This window comes from Acomys minous, assembly GCF_964271855.1.
Source record: "Acomys minous genome assembly, chromosome: 4".
NCBI lineage: Eukaryota > Metazoa > Chordata > Mammalia > Rodentia > Muridae > Acomys > Acomys minous.
The window spans coordinates 127,080,750-127,099,413 of record NC_140486.1 but is presented as its reverse complement, the minus strand read 5'-3'; the positions used below and the strand labels follow the sequence as shown (position 1 = coordinate 127,099,413).

The 18,664-nt window shown below is 44.6% G+C and overlaps 1 protein-coding gene across 8 annotated transcripts in view; it reads right to left on the bottom strand.

Moving 5' to 3' along the window:
- The window catches only part of PPP4R1 (protein phosphatase 4 regulatory subunit 1), a 60,947-nt gene that overhangs the window by 16,314 nt on the left and 25,969 nt on the right, over nt 1–18,664 (bottom strand). For all 8 annotated transcript variants that reach the window (XM_084778149.1, XM_084778151.1, XM_084778147.1 and 5 more), the window contains 8 exons: nt 18,155–18,297; nt 17,321–17,467; nt 15,180–15,287; nt 14,991–15,056; nt 14,340–14,498; nt 13,344–13,471; nt 4,154–4,665; nt 886–1,058 (listed from right to left, as the gene is read on the bottom strand). In XM_084778149.1, the coding sequence (XP_084634275.1) occupies nt 886–1,058; nt 4,154–4,665; nt 13,344–13,471; nt 14,340–14,498; nt 14,991–15,056; nt 15,180–15,287; nt 17,321–17,467; nt 18,155–18,297 (1,436 nt within the window). The remainder of the gene's footprint in view (nt 1–885; nt 1,059–4,153; nt 4,666–13,343; nt 13,472–14,339; nt 14,499–14,990; nt 15,057–15,179; nt 15,288–17,320; nt 17,468–18,154; nt 18,298–18,664) is intronic.

Genomic DNA, 18,664 nt, shown 5'->3' with positions numbered 1-18,664 from the left:
TTACAGGTAGTTGCTTTTAATAGCCATACTTCTAGACAGAGACACACACACACACACACACACACCCTGCTCTGCAGTACACGTGAGTCACAGCAGTCAAGCCTGCACCACGCAGTCAGGGCTCCTCTCCAAAGCGCAAGTACTGTACTTACTTGCAGCTGCATCACATACCATCAGCAAAACCAAAGCCGCACAGAGCGCTAAGACTCACGGCCACCCCCACTACCTGACACTCTTGCCTGAGTTCTAGCACTCACGCCGCCTAGTGTGTGCACGCCGCACTCTGGCAATGGGTGGCGTTCCTTCTCTGTGTCTATCAGCAAGAGAGGAGGAGGAGATGCTACGCGCCTGCTCGAGGGAAATGCAGTAGGGAGCCAGGGAGGGTCATGTGGACAGCTACATGGATGCAGCAAAGACAATGCTAGGAACAGTACCCACCCTCACTTGAGTCCAGACAATGCCACAGCCCTCCGCAGCATGGCCTCAAGTCCCGGTCTTCTGCTCAGAGTACTGTGTTGCTTGCTGCAGTGAAATGGTCCGATCAGAAACAAAGCACCTCTCCAAAAAGAAAAGGGAAGAGTTAATTATTCTTGATAAAGGGCTTTGTTTCCAGTAAGACTATTTCACTGCAGTGAGCCACATCAACATCCACTCGTCTGCGAGTCACATAGACAGGACCAGGACTAACTTTTTTGAGCCTTTAATAAGACAGTAAAGTCACAAGGACGGATGTGGTGAGAATAATTATTTTTACTTTATGAAAAAGAGCAAGAAAATGAGTAACAAGCAGAGCGCACTAACTAGCTAGCGTGTTGGCACAAGTGTCCCCATCACGACTGCATGCTCACACAGCTCTCGTGTGGTATACAACCCTGAGCGTATTACCTCCTCGGCAGCGCTGATGGAAGGCATGGAAGTGTCTGGACTGAGGTTACAGTCTGGAAGCTCGTTTTCACCCGGCTCATCCTGTAGCTCGCGCTGCTGCTCTCCACCTCCGGCCTCCTCGTGAGCGTCCAGGCTGGAAGCGCGCAGTGCAGCCGAGAGCACTTCCACCTGCGCTGTGGGCAGAAGAGACAGTGAGCGGACCCACGGCCACCTCTGCCACCTCTCTCCTCAGACGACCTGTTAGCAGTAGTGTGTGCTCCTGACACACATCAAAAAGCTGAACAAACTCCCTACTGGTGCGGTCATTAGTCCTTCAGGAGAACAAGCAGAAAACAACTGTGCTAAAGTTATGCTGTCTAGTTGCAGGTTATTCAGGGCTCAATTTCCGTTGTTCATAGGCCAAGCAGTTAAGTCTCACTAACCTGCTCTAGCAGAAAGGCAGCTACACAAGCCTGCCAACATGAAACAATGGCAGTTACAAAGACTTCTTGGCAGTAACATTTAGACATCTCTATTTCACCCCAGTTCACTATCCTTTTTTGATATTGAAATGACTACAATTTGTTCCAAATACTGGGAACCTGAGAATACAGTCTTGCTTGGCCAAAGCCAAAACAACAGCTTAGCAAGCACTAGTTACTAAATTTGGCAACTGATACTGTGTTCATTATACAGAAAATTCAAATTAAGAAAGAGGCATTCTCAGCTGGGCATTGAAGCACACGCCTGTAATCCCAGCCCTTGGGAGGCAGAGGCAGGTAGATCACTGTGAGTTCCAGGCCAGCCTGGTCTACAAAGCTCAACAGGCCATCTCTCAGAAAGGGTATCTTTCTACCATCTTTGTTTCACTATGTAGGATCTGTTCTGTCAATCTTTCCATGAGAACCTGCGATGTCCACAGCTAACCAAAGAGTTTCCCTTTTCCTGTTGCAGTCAATGAAAACAGTTTAAATTCATAACCAAAAGTCACAGGAGAAAGAGCATCTGTGATCACAGGAAGCTGGGCCTCCCCTAGAGTGTGGCCAACATGTCCTCTCTCCTGGCCTAAGCCACGGTTACAAGGCAGCTGCAGCACTGGCCTCCCGGTCAGACCTTTGTTTGCGGTCTTGGATCAAGAGTGCCTCTCAAGAACACACGTTTCTGGCAAGTTAAAGGAGTGACTCCGTTAGAAAGGAAAAGAGCTCCAAATTAATGAACACCTTTCTCAAAATGCAAAACATTTTATGACACAATGGAAACATGCGACAGTTTTCAATAAACCTAAAAGCCCTGCATGACAAATCTAAATTGTTCTAAGAGTCATGGTTGAATTATATACACAAGCAGTTAAATTACAATATAGTATTTATAGTGAAATTTCTTAACTACAATATAATTTTAAGTCAAATAGTGTGTTAGCCATCTTCAGAAACATAGACATAGTATGAAACTTTAAAAAGTTTTATCTATTAAAAAACCTACAGCAGTGCATTCAGTATTTCTAGCAGGATTTGCTGAGAGTCTGCCACGTATGGAGAACCTGGACTAGCGCCAGCGCCGGCTGCCAAGCCTTGCAGTAAGAATTGCACAGAAGTCAACGTTACTGAAGTTAGATGAGCTTAATAAAACCTAGGTTGATAATAGAATGGAAACAAGAAGCTGAAGAGAATAAAGACACTAGCCGCTTGACGCTCAGTGGCTGAGGTGTGCAGGGCTGCGGCCGTGTCAGCCGGAGCAGCTGTACCTGGGCTGTGTTACGGTGCCCACAGGGCCAGGGCCGCGGCTGATGAGCCTGCTCCCCCCTCGGCGCTGGCACCAGCCACTCCGCTATTTCCCCAGCCTCACAGAACCAGTGATTTTCAAGGGTACAAACTACACCCCAGGGAATCTTATTAAGGTCAGAACTAGAACTCATGTTATACAATATAAGCCAGACTCAGAAATATAAATTCCAGGTATAAAAAATACAACAGGAAGTCTCTAAAAACAACAATAAGGGAAAGCAAATGAAGACGCTGGCTAACTTTCCAGATCGGAGGAGTCTTCCTAAGTTTACACAAGGTTTTAGCTGGACGCGGCCTCCAGCCTACAGCAAATGCAGCTCTCAGGAGGCCCCCCAAACAAAGAACCCAAAGGAAAAGTTCTAAAAGGGTTACTTAACATTTTACTTTATTTGCTTTGAAACAGGTTATTTCCCAGTTCTGTGCAAACTGATACTTTAGACATTTTAGATTTTGGACCAAACAAGGGGAAAAATATCCAGAAAGTGGTAACTGGATCTGAAGATTTGCAGTTATGTGATTTACAATGTTTTTGCTTTGCTTTGTTCTTTTCCTAACAACAACTTCTCATGTAGACCTGGCTAGCCTGGAACTTTCTATATAGACCTGGCTAGCCTAGAACTCACAGAGATCTGTTGTCTTTTCCTCCTGAGTGCTGCGATTAAAGGCATGAGCCACCGTGCCCTGTCTTCAGGGCATCTCGGTGAAAGGCCACACGATCACCAAGGAGCCGAGAGTGCACAGCTGATGGGCTCTGGCCTTCCCCCCCTAACCCTCTTCCTAAGCAGCAGCAGCAGCAGCAGCAGCGGGGCAGCAGGGAGGCCAGTTTCCCATGTTCTCCTTGGTAACAGGTAATGCTTTATTGTGGACTGAACAACCAGTGCCGTTGTTCACAATGAAGGACATGGGCCATGTATTTATACTCCTCCCCCCAAAATGAAACAAAAACAAAACAAAGCAAAACAAAACACAAAATTGAAAAATAAATTGTTCTTGTAAAATAATACAAGCTAAAGCTCCCAAAACATCATACATGTAGGGAAACAGAAATCTATGTCCATCACATAGACTACAGCTCTGCCTTCAAAATGAGGCCCAGAGCAAAATGGATATAGCAGGACTCAGAGCTTCACAAATTATAAATGTGAACCACTGAATAACTGCAAACGGTGATTTCTGAATGAACACACCTATATAACAACAGTGGAGCCATCTTAGACGTAATTTCCTACAAGTCAGACCAGTGAGGTGTCATAAAAGGCATTTTTAAAATTTATTTTTTTATGTATAGAAGCGCTCTATCTGCATGTACACCTGCATGACAGAAGAAGGCGTCAGATCCCAGTGTAGATGGTCGTGCGCCACCATGTGGTTGCTGGGGACTGAACACAGGACCGCTGGGAGAGCAGTCAGTGCTCCTAACTGCTGAGCCCCATAACTCCAGCCCCATAAAAGGCATTTTAAAAATCACCTGTGAGTAAGGAAAGAGTAGGACGGCTCCTCCATACCTCTAACATCTGGGTCGTCCACGTGTGGCTCTAGATTCTCTATCATTTCTTCTAGTTCCTTCCGGGTAGCCATGGTGACATTAGGAGGGCCTGGTTCGGGGACTTCAGGTCCAGCTCCTGCTCTCTCCGAGCCAAGTCTCTCCGCAGAGTCCTGCTGCAGTTCCCTATCAAGGTCTATCTCAGGTAGAGGAGTCCTCCAGAAATAGAAGGAGTTGAACAAATCCTGCTCTGACAGAGTGGAGTCTGCAGCGCTGCCGCCGACTTCTGGCTGGGATGCAGCGCTGCTGTCGGCACGCTCTTTATCGCTCTCGTCGCTAGCTGCTTCCTGAGGAGGCTCTGAGGACAAAGTGCAGAGTGAGGAGCTGTCCACTGGAGCACTCGTGTCACCTGCAGAGTCCCCAGGTGTCTCCACAGCACCGTCGGCACGTGTGCGCTCCAGTCTGGCACTGCCGTCTGAGGACGCATCCTCTGGCCTGATCTGCTCCTCTTCTACGACATCGTGATCTTTGATCCTTTGTTTCATTTAGAGGAGGAAAAAGAAAAGGAAAAAAAAGAAACAAAAGTATAGAAATAATTACTGGGGGAAAAACCAATGTGAAGTACAACACACAGCACTTAGAGTGACTGGGTGGGTCTTTAAGCGCACAGCTGTCCAGAGGGGCTGAGCAGTCCTGCGTGCTACACAGCGCTGCTGCTTTCCCATCAGCTGCTCTGCATTCAGAGATGTGAAACACCTGCCCAGCGTTGTGAACACCTGGGGGAGGCGACACTTAAGAATCCTGGGACGCTACAACACTGTTATTGACAGTAACAGGAAGAAGAACCCAGTGCGCTGGATTCTAAGATGCACACAGATTTTAAATTACTTATTTGGGGATTATTTGTATTGCCCTGTTCCAGTGACAATGAAAGCTGAGAATCAAAATATTTTTGCCTATAAAAGAAGAATAAAGAAAAAACTCTACAGGGCAGTAGAGAAGATACTTGTATCTCATAAAATATATTAAAAGCCATTTAAGTATAAAGATAAGATCATTTTTATTTCTTCCTCAATCTCCAATGCTACTTCAAAAATAGGTTTTTCCAAAAGGAAGTCATGATGTAACATAACAGACAAGGACAAGCTGTACATCTCCCTGGCTAAGCACCTGCCACTCCAGCGCAGCCTCTGCTTTACTGTTTCTCTCCTGCCTGTTATTTAACAAGTGGCTACTGGGCACCTACAGAAATAAGTCAGCCTTCAGGATTTGGTATATAGAGCCAGAAAAATCTGTACAAATGTCAGGACCCAAATCCAACCCCAGCAACGATGTAACTAAGCCAAGAGGAGCCACACACTATGGCTGCAGTGCTGGGGGATGGAGACAAAGGGCTCTTGGCCTTGTTGGTGTGCTGGTCTGGCTGAATTGGCAAGCTCCAGGTTCAGTAAGAGACACCGTCTCAACCAACAGGGTGGAAAACAACCAAGGAAGATGCCTGAACTGACCCCAGACTCACATACGCATGCTCACACATACATGCACACCCCGGCACAGTCATCTTCAGCAGAGACAAACAACAATCAATGCTGGGAGACAAGCTCCGTATGCTGCACCCAGCAAACTGAGCCTTTGAGAGTCTAAGGCTGGAGAATCAAGAATCTGAAAGGAGCCCTACTCTATCTAACTAAAAAACAAAGATCCTTACCAAAACCCTGAAAACTGACTGTAAGTCGAGATTATAATTACAGGTAAACAAACAGTAAACTACAAAAGCAAATTACCATCATAACAACTTAAATACAGTTGGGCATGGTGGTGTGTGCCTTTAGTCCCCACACTGAAGGCACAGGCAGATGGAGGTCTACCTGGTCTAGAGTGATTTCCAGGACAGTGCAAGCTATACAAGGAGACACTATCTCAAAAAACAAATTTTGGGGCTGGAGAAATGATTCAGTGGTTAAGAATGCTGTCTGCTCTTCCAGAGGTCCTGAGTTCAATTCCCAGCAACCACATGGTGGCTCACAACCATCTGTACTGGTATCTGGTGCCCTTTTCTGGCCTGCAGGTGTACATACAGATAGAGCACTCATGCTAAATAAATAAATAAATAAATAATAAATCTATCAATAAGTTGACATTCATTTAAAAATCATAAATAAATACATTTCTACCCCATCTGCAAGTGAAGGTGAGAGTCCAGGCAGCAAAGCACATACTGAGCAAAGGACACAGATAGGAGTGGGACCACAAGGCCTTGGAGGAAATGAGTTATTCAGAACATGCTTACAGGGCAAACAGAAGGAAAACTTTCAAAGAAGGAAGAGCAGCACAAAGGAAGAGCTGAGAGAGAGATAGCAGAGGGAGCCCACGGGTGACAGACACAGCAGAGGGAGAGCAGGGGTGACAGACACAGCAGAGGGAGAGCACGGGTGACAGACACAGCAGAGGGAGAGCAGGGGTGACAGACACAGCAGAGGGAGAGCACGGGTGACAGACACAGCAGAGGGAGAGCACGGGTGGCATTCCTGGAGTCAAGAGCACAGAAGAGACAGATGCTGCGGACGGGTGTGGTCTTTGAGACACTTGGCTAGCGCAACTGAACAGATGCCTGCAGAGCAAGTGAGTAACAGGCTCAGGTCTGGGCAGGTGGAGTAGGCTGTGCTACATTTCCAGGTATCACTGTCTACGGCAACTGGACCAGAGACTCACAAGTGCACAACTTAAAGGTCCAGGGTCTAGTGGTGTAAGAGATGAGGAATAGCACAGTGGCGCACGCCTTTAGTCCCAGCACTTGGGATCAGAGGCAGGTGGATCACTGTGAGTTTGAGGCCAGCCTGGTCTACAAAGTGAGTCTAGGCTAGCCAAGGCTACATAAAGAAACCCTGTCTCAAAGAAACAAGGCAAGAAATACGAATGCTGCCAACTGGCTGATCAGCGAAGCCCATATACAGGAATGGCACACATGCTTTGAGGCTGAGGTAGAGGCCAGGGGGAAAAGAATGGAGATTCTGAGGTGAGCAGTGTGTGAGAGGGGAATCCAGGCTCACGTGACACGATTAAACAGGTAGAAAGAGAAATAAGGATGAATGAAGATGTATGTAAATCTGCAAGTTGAATATGGTAAAGAAAAATGTTTTCTCACAAAGCACCATGCACCTTTAAATACAGTCTGTTTTGGAAAAAATAAAAAGCATCTGAGAGGTTAAAAAAAAAAAGTCTAAAATTTTCAGAGTCAGGGGAAAAAAAAAATCACTTTAAGGGGAGTGTGAAAAACAAGGGTGGTGGCCGGGCGTGGTGGCGCACGCCTTTAATCCCAGCACTCGGGAGGCAGAGGCAGGTGGATAGCTGTGAGTTCGAGGCCAGCCTGGTCTACAAAGTGAGTCCAGGACAGTCAAGGCTACACAGAGAAACCCTGTCTTGAAAAACCAAAAAAAAAAAAAAAAAAAAAAAAAAAAAAAAAAAAAAAAAGAAAAACAAGGGTGGTGTATGTAACCATGAGCTGTTTGGTCTCCTGGCCTGGTGAGCTGAGCGCTGCCGCCTGCTTCTGCGCACCCCACCCTGACCGGGCTGCCTCGCCTGGGCCTCAGGGGATGAGGATGCGCTCAGTCCTGCTGGGACTTGATGTGCTGGGGTGTCGGTGTAGGCCTCCCCTTTCCTGAGGACAAGTGGATGGGGAATAAAGGGAAGCAGATAGAAGGGCGGGACTGGGGGAGAGGAGGGAAGGCACTGTGATCATGTCGTAAAGTGAATATATAAATTACAGATAAATTTTTATTTTATTTTATTTTTTTTTTTTTTATTTTTTTTGGTTTTTCGAGACAGGGTCTCTCTGTAGCCTTGGCTGTCCTGGACTCACTTTGTCGACCAGGCTGGCCTCGAACTCACAGTGATCCGCCCGCCTCTGCCTCCCGAGTGCTGGGATTAAAGGCATGCGCCACCACGCCCGGCTAAGATAAATTTTTAAAAAACAGATAAAGAAAAATAAGGGTGATATTAATATTTATGGTATCAATTTAACGATGGTCCCTTAGGTTTTCTTTTAAAGACGTGTTGTGCTGCCTGCGTGTGTGCAGACAGGCCCCTGGAAGCACGGCCAGTGCTCTGACCACTGGGCTGTCTCTCCAGCCCCATGTAGGTGTTCATGAAAACACTGAGCTCCATTTTGTAGTCATTTTCAGAAACATTTCTAAAAGTATGATTTTTTTTAAAAAATTTAAACTACAAATTTAAATTTTAAATTAAAATTTAAAATGCATATATCATCTAAAAACATAGCACACAGTAACAGCATTCTGATACCTGGTGTTTCCCTTCCATAACTATACAATATATGATACACAAACATTGTCTCTGTGTGTCACATGTGGAGAAACTGAGCTGCACGGGCCTCCTGAGTGAAATCCAGCCTTCAGGGCCTGCGAGGCTCCTCTGTTGCTCCTGAGTCACTGATGGCGTACACGCTCTTTCCAACAGCTCTTGAAGCCAGCGCTCCTGTGTAAGATGTTCAGTTCCAATGTGTATAAACTATACATTTCCAGGCATTCTGTCCTATTAAACAACAGAACCGACCCATTTCCTAATGTTAGTAACTGGACTACAGCTATGTGGTGATTGACTGTGCTTTGAAAAAATACAAAGTAAAGTATCGGAGGAAAACAACAACTTCAGGGGGGAAATCCACATAGACAAACAGGGCAAAGCAACACTGGGGAGTGTGGGTGAGGGGACGGCTTTGCTGTGGTAGTTGGGGAAGGGGGCAGGGAAATGGTTTCACTACGGTAGTCTATAGTTTTTCCAGAATCATTCTACATAAAAAAGTAAAATTATTTTGACTAGTTATTTGGCAACAGGGGTTGAGCAGGGTGAAACTTGAGATCTTATCGTCTGACAAAGATGCCCACACTTATAGCTCACACAAAATCTAACAGTCACTCTGAACAGAGAAATAGTCTACAAACATGGCTACCATCTCACCTTTGTATTAATTTTAGCATTCCCACTGGCAATCTAATGAAGTAATTTCTTCCTGTCCACCTATTAGTCAACAAACTTAAAACACTAAGTTTACTTCAGTTTTCTTTGTAAATAATTAATTAAATTTAATTTTATGTGCAGTGTTATAAGACTGTCAGATCCCTTGGAACTAGAGGTACAGACAGTTGGTGACCTGCCGTGTGGGTGCTGGGAACTGAACCCAGGTCCTTTGGAGTGCTCTCAACCACTGAGCCATCTCTCCAGACCTTCTCCCCTCTCCCTTTTTTAAGTGATTTATTTTTACGTGCATTGGTGTTCTGCGTGCATGTGTGTCTGTATGAGGGTGTTGGATCCCCTGGAACTGGAGTTACAGAGAGTTGCGAGCATCTATGTGGTGCTGGGAGTTGAACCCAGACCCTCTGGAAGAGCAGAACCATTGCGCCACCCCTAGTCCTTATGTCTACTTTTTAACACAAAATGTAAGATATCAGAGTTTGCCCAGTACTAGGTTCTGGGGAGATACTGTATGTGTGTGATTTTGACTGTCCAAAGTATTAAAAAAATCCTAAGTTCCACTTCTCGGGGACATGCCCATGTAGCTTGCTGCCAAAAGCATCAGAATGCTATGGTACAGGACAGATGTGGTTTTGGACAGAGGAAATGTAAACGTCTGCTGGATTCAAGAATTACAGTTACCTCTAAGATATGTGCATATAAGAGCACCACAAGCAGGCTAGTTTCTCTCAAGAACAACACTACACACAACTGGGTGTAGTGGTGCCAGCCTGTAATCCCAGTACAGGGTGGGCAGGAGCAGGGGGATCAGGAGTTCAAGACCAGCCCTGGCTTCTTGGGACTCTGTCTCAGCTGAGCTTCCGATTCCCATGTAAATTAGTCCCCAGCATCCTTGGACTTCCTCAGCAGAGGCCAGTCAACCTGGTAAATCTGGCATAATTACTTCAGTGAGAATATTACTCACAGAACATCTGGTTAAAGAGAGTCATGCCAAATCAAAGCAAATACCAGCATGCTACCATCCAAATTGAATTCATAATTACATTATGAAGTAATTAAATGAAGCGCTGACATTAGGGAAGTGTTTCCAAATGATTGATGCCAACAACAATTCATTTATTGTTCAGAGACTTAGGGGTTTTATTTTGTTTGTTTTAAAGATTTATTTATTGAAAAATAAAGAAAAAAGAAAAAAATGTATTTATTGTGTACACAGTGTTTTGCCTGCATGTACACCAGAAGAGGGCATCAGATCTCATTACAGAGAGCTGTGAGCCACCGTGTGGTTGCTGGAATTGAACTCAGGACCTCTGGGAGAGCAAGCAGTGCTCTTAATCTCTGAGCCATCTCTCCAGCCCCAATACTTAGGGTTTTAAAGATAAAACCCACAGCTTCTTATTAGATTTTTATTTATGGGATTAAAGGGGGAAAGCCAGGTGTAATGGCACATTGGGAGTCAGAGACAGACAGATCTTTGAGCCCAGCCAGAGCTACACAGAGAGACCCTACCTCAAATATTCAGAAGAAGAAAATAAAAAGATACAAAGTTGGGAGGAAGGCAGGATGGTGGTACTGGGAAGGGCTGAGGGTGAGCTACTGCACAGATGTATCAGCTTTCCAAAGAAGAATAAACACTGCGCCCACTGTGAGCCAGGCCCGGTGATGGTGTCAGCATAAACAGGTAAGAAGCAGAACGCTGCACTAGATGTGCTTACACCCTACAGGGCGATGACGGCAAACACACAGCTTACAAAGGCATGGTTTCAGACAAGTGCTACACAACCCCAAGTTTCCAGGGGTTGAGCGATGGCTCTGGGAGGTGTGAGCATGGAGACAGGTGTCTTGTTAACAGACAGTACGTAGACTGGACATTCCCGACAGAAAGCGGTAAGGGGAAAAGGCAGGGTGAGCCCTGAGAGCGAAGTGCACGCTGAACAGGAGGCAGCCAGGAATGAGGCAACTCTAACAAATGCAAGCGTCCATTTGCATAATTACTTTTACCCAGATGGGAATCAAACCCAGGGCACATTCTAGGCAAGTGCTCCACCACTGGGCTGTGAACAACTTATCAAAGCAAACCTTAATGCTCTACTGTCTCTGTTAGGTAGCCTCTGTCCCAAGTAGTGCTAGCCTGATGAGCTCTGTAGTCTCTAAGTCCTTCCAGAACATTACATGACAGTAAAGGCTTCAGGACACACACCCCACACACCACAGACACACACACACACACACACACACACACACACACACAGAGAGATACATACACACACACACCCCCACACACCACAGACACACACACACACACACAGACACACACCCCCACACACCACAGACACACACCCCCCCACACACACAGACACACACCCCCACACACCACAGACACACACACACACACCCGCACGAGGGCTGGAGAGAGGGCTGGGCCATGAAGAGGTCAGCATTCTTGCTGAGGACGTAAGTTTGGTTCTTGGGCAGCCACACTGCGTGGCTTCCACAGCCTGTAAGCCCACTGCAGCAGACCTTCTATGGGCACCAGCACGTATCACTTATGGCTAACTCACATGGGCACACACAAACACACACAACATTCATATCAGGGAGGAATCTCTTATTTTGCCTGATATTGAGAACTATGAATTCTAGGAATCTGAGAAAAAGCTGAGGACAGAAACCAAATTCTAGGTTCATATTGGGTTCTCAGGTTTTTAAAATTAGTTTGAAAGCACGCCAGTGCTGTTCAAGGCAAACAAACAACTGGTCCCCAGGCAGCAACACCAGATGATGATGTGTAATTATGTCCAAGCTTTTACAGTGTTTAAAACAAGTCCTTCTTCACCCAGGAATTCTTTCCTTTACTAAATTATTAACACAACTCAATGGCAACTGTGGATAGTCCAGTGCTATAAGCAATATAGACTTGACACCAAGACACATCTCATAGTAGAGCGCAAAGTCAGTCAGGAACCCAAACTGTTGTTAAACAGATGTTCCGTGAGCCACGTGCCTCTGGAGCACAGCCCAAGGCCCACTGCCTCTTACCAGAGGACAGCCAGGCAGTGCTCATGCCCTGCGGACTTCATACTACAAGGGCAGAGCTTAGCGTCTGTGACCGAGAACAAAATGTTCACTGTATGCTTCTGCTGAAAATGCTCAGTTTTATACACTTCCTTGTATATTTACATAGTCATTTATTAGACCCTTTTCAGATTTAAAAACAAGCTTTGTGCCATCTTCAGTATACTTAAATTGATTTTTTTAAAAAAAAAGCTGACTTGAAAAGATGAAAAGTAAGTAACATTTCCACCCCGCCCCCCCCCCCTTTTATTAAATTCCTTTCAACATTATTTTCAAAGACCGTGCTTGCTCGGAAGACTAAATTAAGAGAGATTTTCTTCCTTTACAAAAAAACAGTACCTCAGATGTGTTTGGCAGGACAGTAGGAGAACAGGCAAAAAGGTAAAACAAGGCAGCAGAGAAGAAAGGGAGAACTGTCAAATCAAAACACCAAGAAAGCAAATACCACAGTATCAAGACCTACAGAAGAAAATGGTCATTAGCATCACGGCAAGGGTGCAACTGCAGAAGCTTCCGCACACCTCATGCACTGTCCGCCCAAGGCCTTCTCTATGTAACTGTACAAATCCTAAGAACTACGTGTCAACTGAAATTCTCTAATGTACACATCTTAAAATCAGACTTTCAACCTTTAATAAGCTTTTGGTTATCTTAAAGCTGTTCTTCTATTTAATAAGTATATTAATTAGAGCTAATCATCAGAATACTTCCCTCAATTGAGGGGTTACAATGATCACCCTGTAGGCAGAGAACCTAAGGTCCACATTAAATTAACTGCCTCTAAGGAAAAGTTACAGTAGACTATATATACACACACATATATATAAGCAAGCATATTATTAAAGTAGCTTTTTAAAGACAAAGTGTAAATAAACTGTATATGCATTAACCTGTGTGTTCTGAGCACCAATAGTTTCCTTGACAAATAATTCACCAACTACTCAGAAAGTATCAAATTTGTCACTTAGTTTTCTATGTGTGAGACATCAAGCTATATGTTCCATGCATTTTCTCATTCAATATCTAACTGAAGAGGTAACAATCATGTATTTAAAAAATATAAAATATTTACTAATTAAAGAATATTTATGGTAAAATAGTGAGAATGCTTTTTACAAATATAATACAAAGTTTTAACACTATACCTGTCTTTGTCTTCTGCTGATAAGTCTTCTGAACTTTTGCTTTCATCTTTAAAATACTGGCCTGAGCTAGACGGGTTAGCAAAAGTAGATATGAAAGGCCCCAGAGACTGGAACGCGGCCTGCCGGACCTGAGGGGAAGACGCTGGTCAGCAAAGGCACGAAGGGGGGGTCTGTTTTATTTGTTATTATTGTTGTTATTTTATTATTACTATATTTATAGTTAGTTTTTTGAGACAGGGTTTCTCTGTGTAGCCTTGGCTGTGCTGTACTCACTTTGTAAACCAGGCTGGCCTTGAACTCACAGTGATCCACCTGCCTCTGCTTCCTGAGTGCTGGGATTATAAGTGTGTACCACCACGCCCGGCCCTATTTGACAATCTTGGTTCTCTCTATTTTTCTTGTTTTTGAAGCATACAGGAAAACTTTCTAACAGTTTGTTCTATCTTTGTGTTTTACAGTATGTGCCATGCAAAGCTAAAATAATCTTTAATAACCTTCTACTCTCTACTCTTATGAATATGAGTAACATAAATTATAAATGTTTTCCCTGCAGGAGAGGGCTCAAGATAGGGTTTCCCTGCGTATCCCTGGCTGTCCTGAAATTCACTCTGTGGACCAGGCTGGCCTCAAACTAAGAGGTCCATCTACCTCTGCCTCCCAAGTGCTGGGATTACAGGTGTGCGCCACCTGTACCTGGAGCAAATTATTTCCTAAATTTTAAATCGTGGGGCTGGAGATGGCTCAGCAGCCAGGAACACTAACAGCTCCTCCAGAGGCCCTGGATTCAGTTCCCAGCAGCTACATGGTAGCTCACAACTGCCTATAACTCCTGTTTTCGGGACTAATACTCTCTTCTGGTCTCTCCCAGGCCCAGACACACATGTGGTACACATACATACGTACAAGCAAAACAAAATAACAAAATTAAATATTAAAACAAAACAAAAATCACATTTACTTTAAAACAGACCCAAATTATTTTAAAAACAACGTTACCCAACGTGAAGGATCACTGATGAGGTTGATGAACAGCGCTGATAACTTTGTCCGTCGGATTTCTTGACACGTAGCACAGGAGACAGCCATGAAGCACTCAGCGCAGGCCTTTCGGACCCCCCACACGTTATCAGAGCACAGCTGGAAAAACCGGGGCAGCTGTGTGAAGACAAAGGGATTTAATACCAGCACTCAGAAACTTTTAATAAATGACATCTAATTTATAATTCACTCTAGAATTATAAAAGCACCAATGAACACAGCTTGATGTCATCCAAAACCTTACACCTGAGCTCATTTTGCCAAAGGATGTGTAGAAATTCTAAGCACATGAACCTGCACACGGGGCACACATATGGCACAGCCTAAGTACTCGGCTACGAGATCTAAGTGCCACCAAAGTGAGTATCCTAGGAAGATAAACAGTCCATTGAGTAAAGCAGAACTGACGTACTAAGTACAAGTGTGCCACCAACAGTGTGTCAGTGTTTCTCACACGTTAATGCTTAATAAGCCATCCTTATCAAAACACCTTTCAAAGCCAACCTGCAGCTCTAAACGTACATCTTTCTCGTTTGCAGTCACGGGGCTCATAAACTCCCTACCACCGTGTGTTGCTTACTCTCTCTTTTTAATACCTTAGATACTTACCAACATTTCCTCTGTAGCTTGTTGGCCAACCACACTGCAAATATCTCCAAAATTGGCAGCACATACCTGTAACAAAACCATCACTAACATTTCAGTATCACATATAGAGTTCCTTAAAAACAATACTGAATTTCATATATCAGGTACCATATATTCTTAAACACAGGCTGCAACTGGATGCGAACATACCTTTCGGACATGAAACATTCTACAGTCACAGCACATCTCACAAAACCTGGGGAGGATAAGCCGCTCTGTGATGTCCTTGCCAACCATGGGAGCCATCTTGCACATAATCTAAGTTAAGTGAGAAAAAAATCATATTGAAACCATCTAAGGCCTCTTCAGTTAAACTTAGTAAATTAAGAAATATGTATTAGCTGGGGGGTGGCGGCGGCGCACACCTTTAATTCCAGCACTCAGGAGGCAGAGGCAGGTGGATCCCTATGAGTTGGAGGCCCGCCTGGTCTACAAAGCAAGTCTAGGATAGCCAAGGCTACACGGAGAAACCCTGTCTCGGGGGAAAAAAGAAAAGAAAAGAAAAGAAAAGAAATATGTATTAACCAATCAATATACTGCAAATGTACTAAATCTAGAAAAAAAATCCAATTTCAATTTTCTATTACTTAATGGCTTAATCATTTTGCTACTAACTTTGGGAAGTAAAAGCAGGTGGACTATGAGCTCAAGGCCAGCCAGAACTACAAATTGAGCTCCAGGACAGCCAGAGCTACAGAGAAGCCTTGTCTCAAAAAGAAAAAAAAGAAAAGAAGAAAAAAACAAAAACAAAAACAAAAAACCACCACCAGCAGCAGCAACAACAAAAGGAGTGCCTGTTCAAAAGGCAAAACTGTGTCTGAGAAAGGCACATCTGTGTCACTGAGGGAAAGCTCCACAGTAGGTAGGTCATCTTTCAAATGTTGGTAATGAAGCTCAGGTGGGAGCCAGGCCCCGCCTTTGCAGAGACACAGACCACTCTGTAGCAGGTTCAACTAACAGTGCACAGAGCAAAGCAGGAAGGTCCTTTCCCCAACACTAGCTCTACAACACTAGTTCACCCCCATAGTTAGTACCGAAGGAAATCTGACGCTGTCAGCATTTTCCAAATACATCTACTCCCAGACTGTGCAAAGATGACAAAAAGTAAAAGACATACAGGTTAGAAAGAGGAGACTCTTAGTCATGTATGACATGACAGCCTACACAGAAAATGCCAACGGACCTACAATAAATAAGCACCAGAATAAACAAGCAGGTTTAAGAAAGCTGAAAGAGTAGGCGGGGGTGGCACACGCCTTTAATCCCAGCACTCGGGAGGCAGAGGCAGGTGGATTGCTGTGAGTTCGAGGCCAGCCTGGTCTACAAAGTGAGTCCAGGACAGCCAAGGCTACACAGAGAAACTCTGTCCCAAAAAAACCAAAATAAAAAACAAAACAAAACACGTTTTTTAGAATGTTAAAATGTAAAATCTACCAGAAAGACAGACCTCTCTGTTACACGCTAGAAAACTTAAGTGTGTAATCAAATACGTAACAACTCCCCAGGTCCATTATACTCATGGCCTGTTCGGCTGAGAATTCTTCTACACTGACCTGCAGACCTGCCGCGGTCCCTAGGACAATACCTAACCTGCAGGGCGGGAGACCGTGTCTGCATCTCCCAACTGCCATGGCCGGCTTTGTATTTCAAAGAAACACAGGTGAAATTTGAAGCTCTATCTGATCTAGGCAACTTACTGTAATTTTTTTTCCTAAAACAAACAAACCAGATAAGGGGAAACCACAGGCTTCCTAGCAACGCTGAGCATCGTCATTCTGTCCCCAGCTAGGCTCTCCTTAGCATAAGCTACAGCTATGCCCAAGCTCATGCTCTTTATTGAGCAATTTCTCAAGTTCAGAAGCGAGTGCTGGAGCTTGGAGAGGGTGACCAGTGTATGTTCTGACTGTGCTAACTGCCATTTAACACTGTACTTTAAGTGGCTAGTTTTATGAGTTTCACAACAATAAAAATATTACCAAGAAAAAAATCTGATTTTCTTTTTGTTAATTGGTAGTGAGTATCTAAGTAATAATGAAAGGGGATTTTCCAAGGACAGAAACTGGAGGATCATCTCTGTTCTCGTGGATGGCCTGAAACTACTAGCAATATCTGTGACAACTTTTTTATATCAATAGAAGATCAATGTTTTTAGTACAAAGAGTAAACGCTGAGTATCATTTAGGCGTGAATAAAGTCTCAGGTTAACCTAGTACTTTTCTACCTTACTCTCTGGGACAACACGTCCTCAAGCCTAACTTTAGGTTTGCCTGAATGGAGAACAGCAGACTTACAGCCACAGCCTCCGTCTTCACGTCGTCATTGCTGTCGGGGGCCGTGAGCTCTATGAGGACAGGGCACACCTTCGTCTCCACATCAAACCGCTCAATCAGCTCCTGCTCCAGCAGAGCCAGCAAAGCTGCCTGACTGGTTTTCCTCACCTACCAAGAAAAGCACCACAGTATGAACAAGCACAGATGTGATTTCATAAAACGCTACAATAACCAAGAGGTCAGTGTTCTTGGCACAAGAGGCAGGTGGATCTCTGAGTTCGAGGCCAGCCTGGTCTACCTAATGAGCTCCAAGACAGCCAAGACTACACAGAGAAACCCTGTTTTGAAAAAAACCAAACCAAACCAAATTCTGTACAACGTGATTTTTGCAAATGAAAAATGCTTCTAATAATAATGTAGGGACCCCTAACTTGCAAAACCTAGCGGCCATTTGTGAGTATTCCCTTCAGTTCTCACAGAGACAGCCTGGCAGAGGGACACCAAGGGCACCCTTTATGACAGCACTGGGGGCGCTAATACATTTGCTAGATGCCCAACTAATGAAGTTAGACCTGAAAAATACTCAGATTCTATCACTTGGGTAAAGCCACTCTACATATATTATGTCACATTCATTTCCTTTAAGGAGAGGTGCTGAAGAGACGGGTGGCTCAACGGTTAAAAGCACTGTCTGCTCTTACAGAGGATCTAGGTTCAAGTCCCAGCACCCACATGGTAGCTCACAACTATCTGGGACTCCTGTTCCAGGGGATCTGGCACCTTCATAAAGACATACATGCAGGTAAACACCAGTGCACATAAAAAAGAAAAAGAACAAGTAAATGCAACTCTTACCTGATTATTCTGATCTGCGAGGTACCTGACCACAATTGGTAGTAAGTATTTGGAAAAAGCATACGGAATCGAAGGCCGGTTCTCCTGACAAAACAGTGCAATATGCGGCACTTGTTCCATCAGCTCTGCTCTCACAGTCGGCTCTACAGAAACAACATCAACATCAACACACACATTCTTTCATGGAGACAACCGGCTCTTGTCTGGGCTTGAGGCTCCTTAGGAGCCAGCATGCTAAGAACGCACCGTGTTCGCTAACCCGCAGTTTTCCCTTAAATCAAGAAGTCACTCCCAACCACACTTCCATCGGTCACAGTGTGCCCTGGATAGAGAACTTCTTACAGTGAGCACAGTGAGCACCAAGCATCTGCAACGAGCCCCACTCACCTGGGTTAGCGGCTCTATCTGGCATCTCTATCGCCTCTATGGCAGGATAGATAGTGTTTGTGAACTACTTCAGTACTATAACAGGACCATCTACAGACCCCATGATGTAAGACCCCTAGGAGA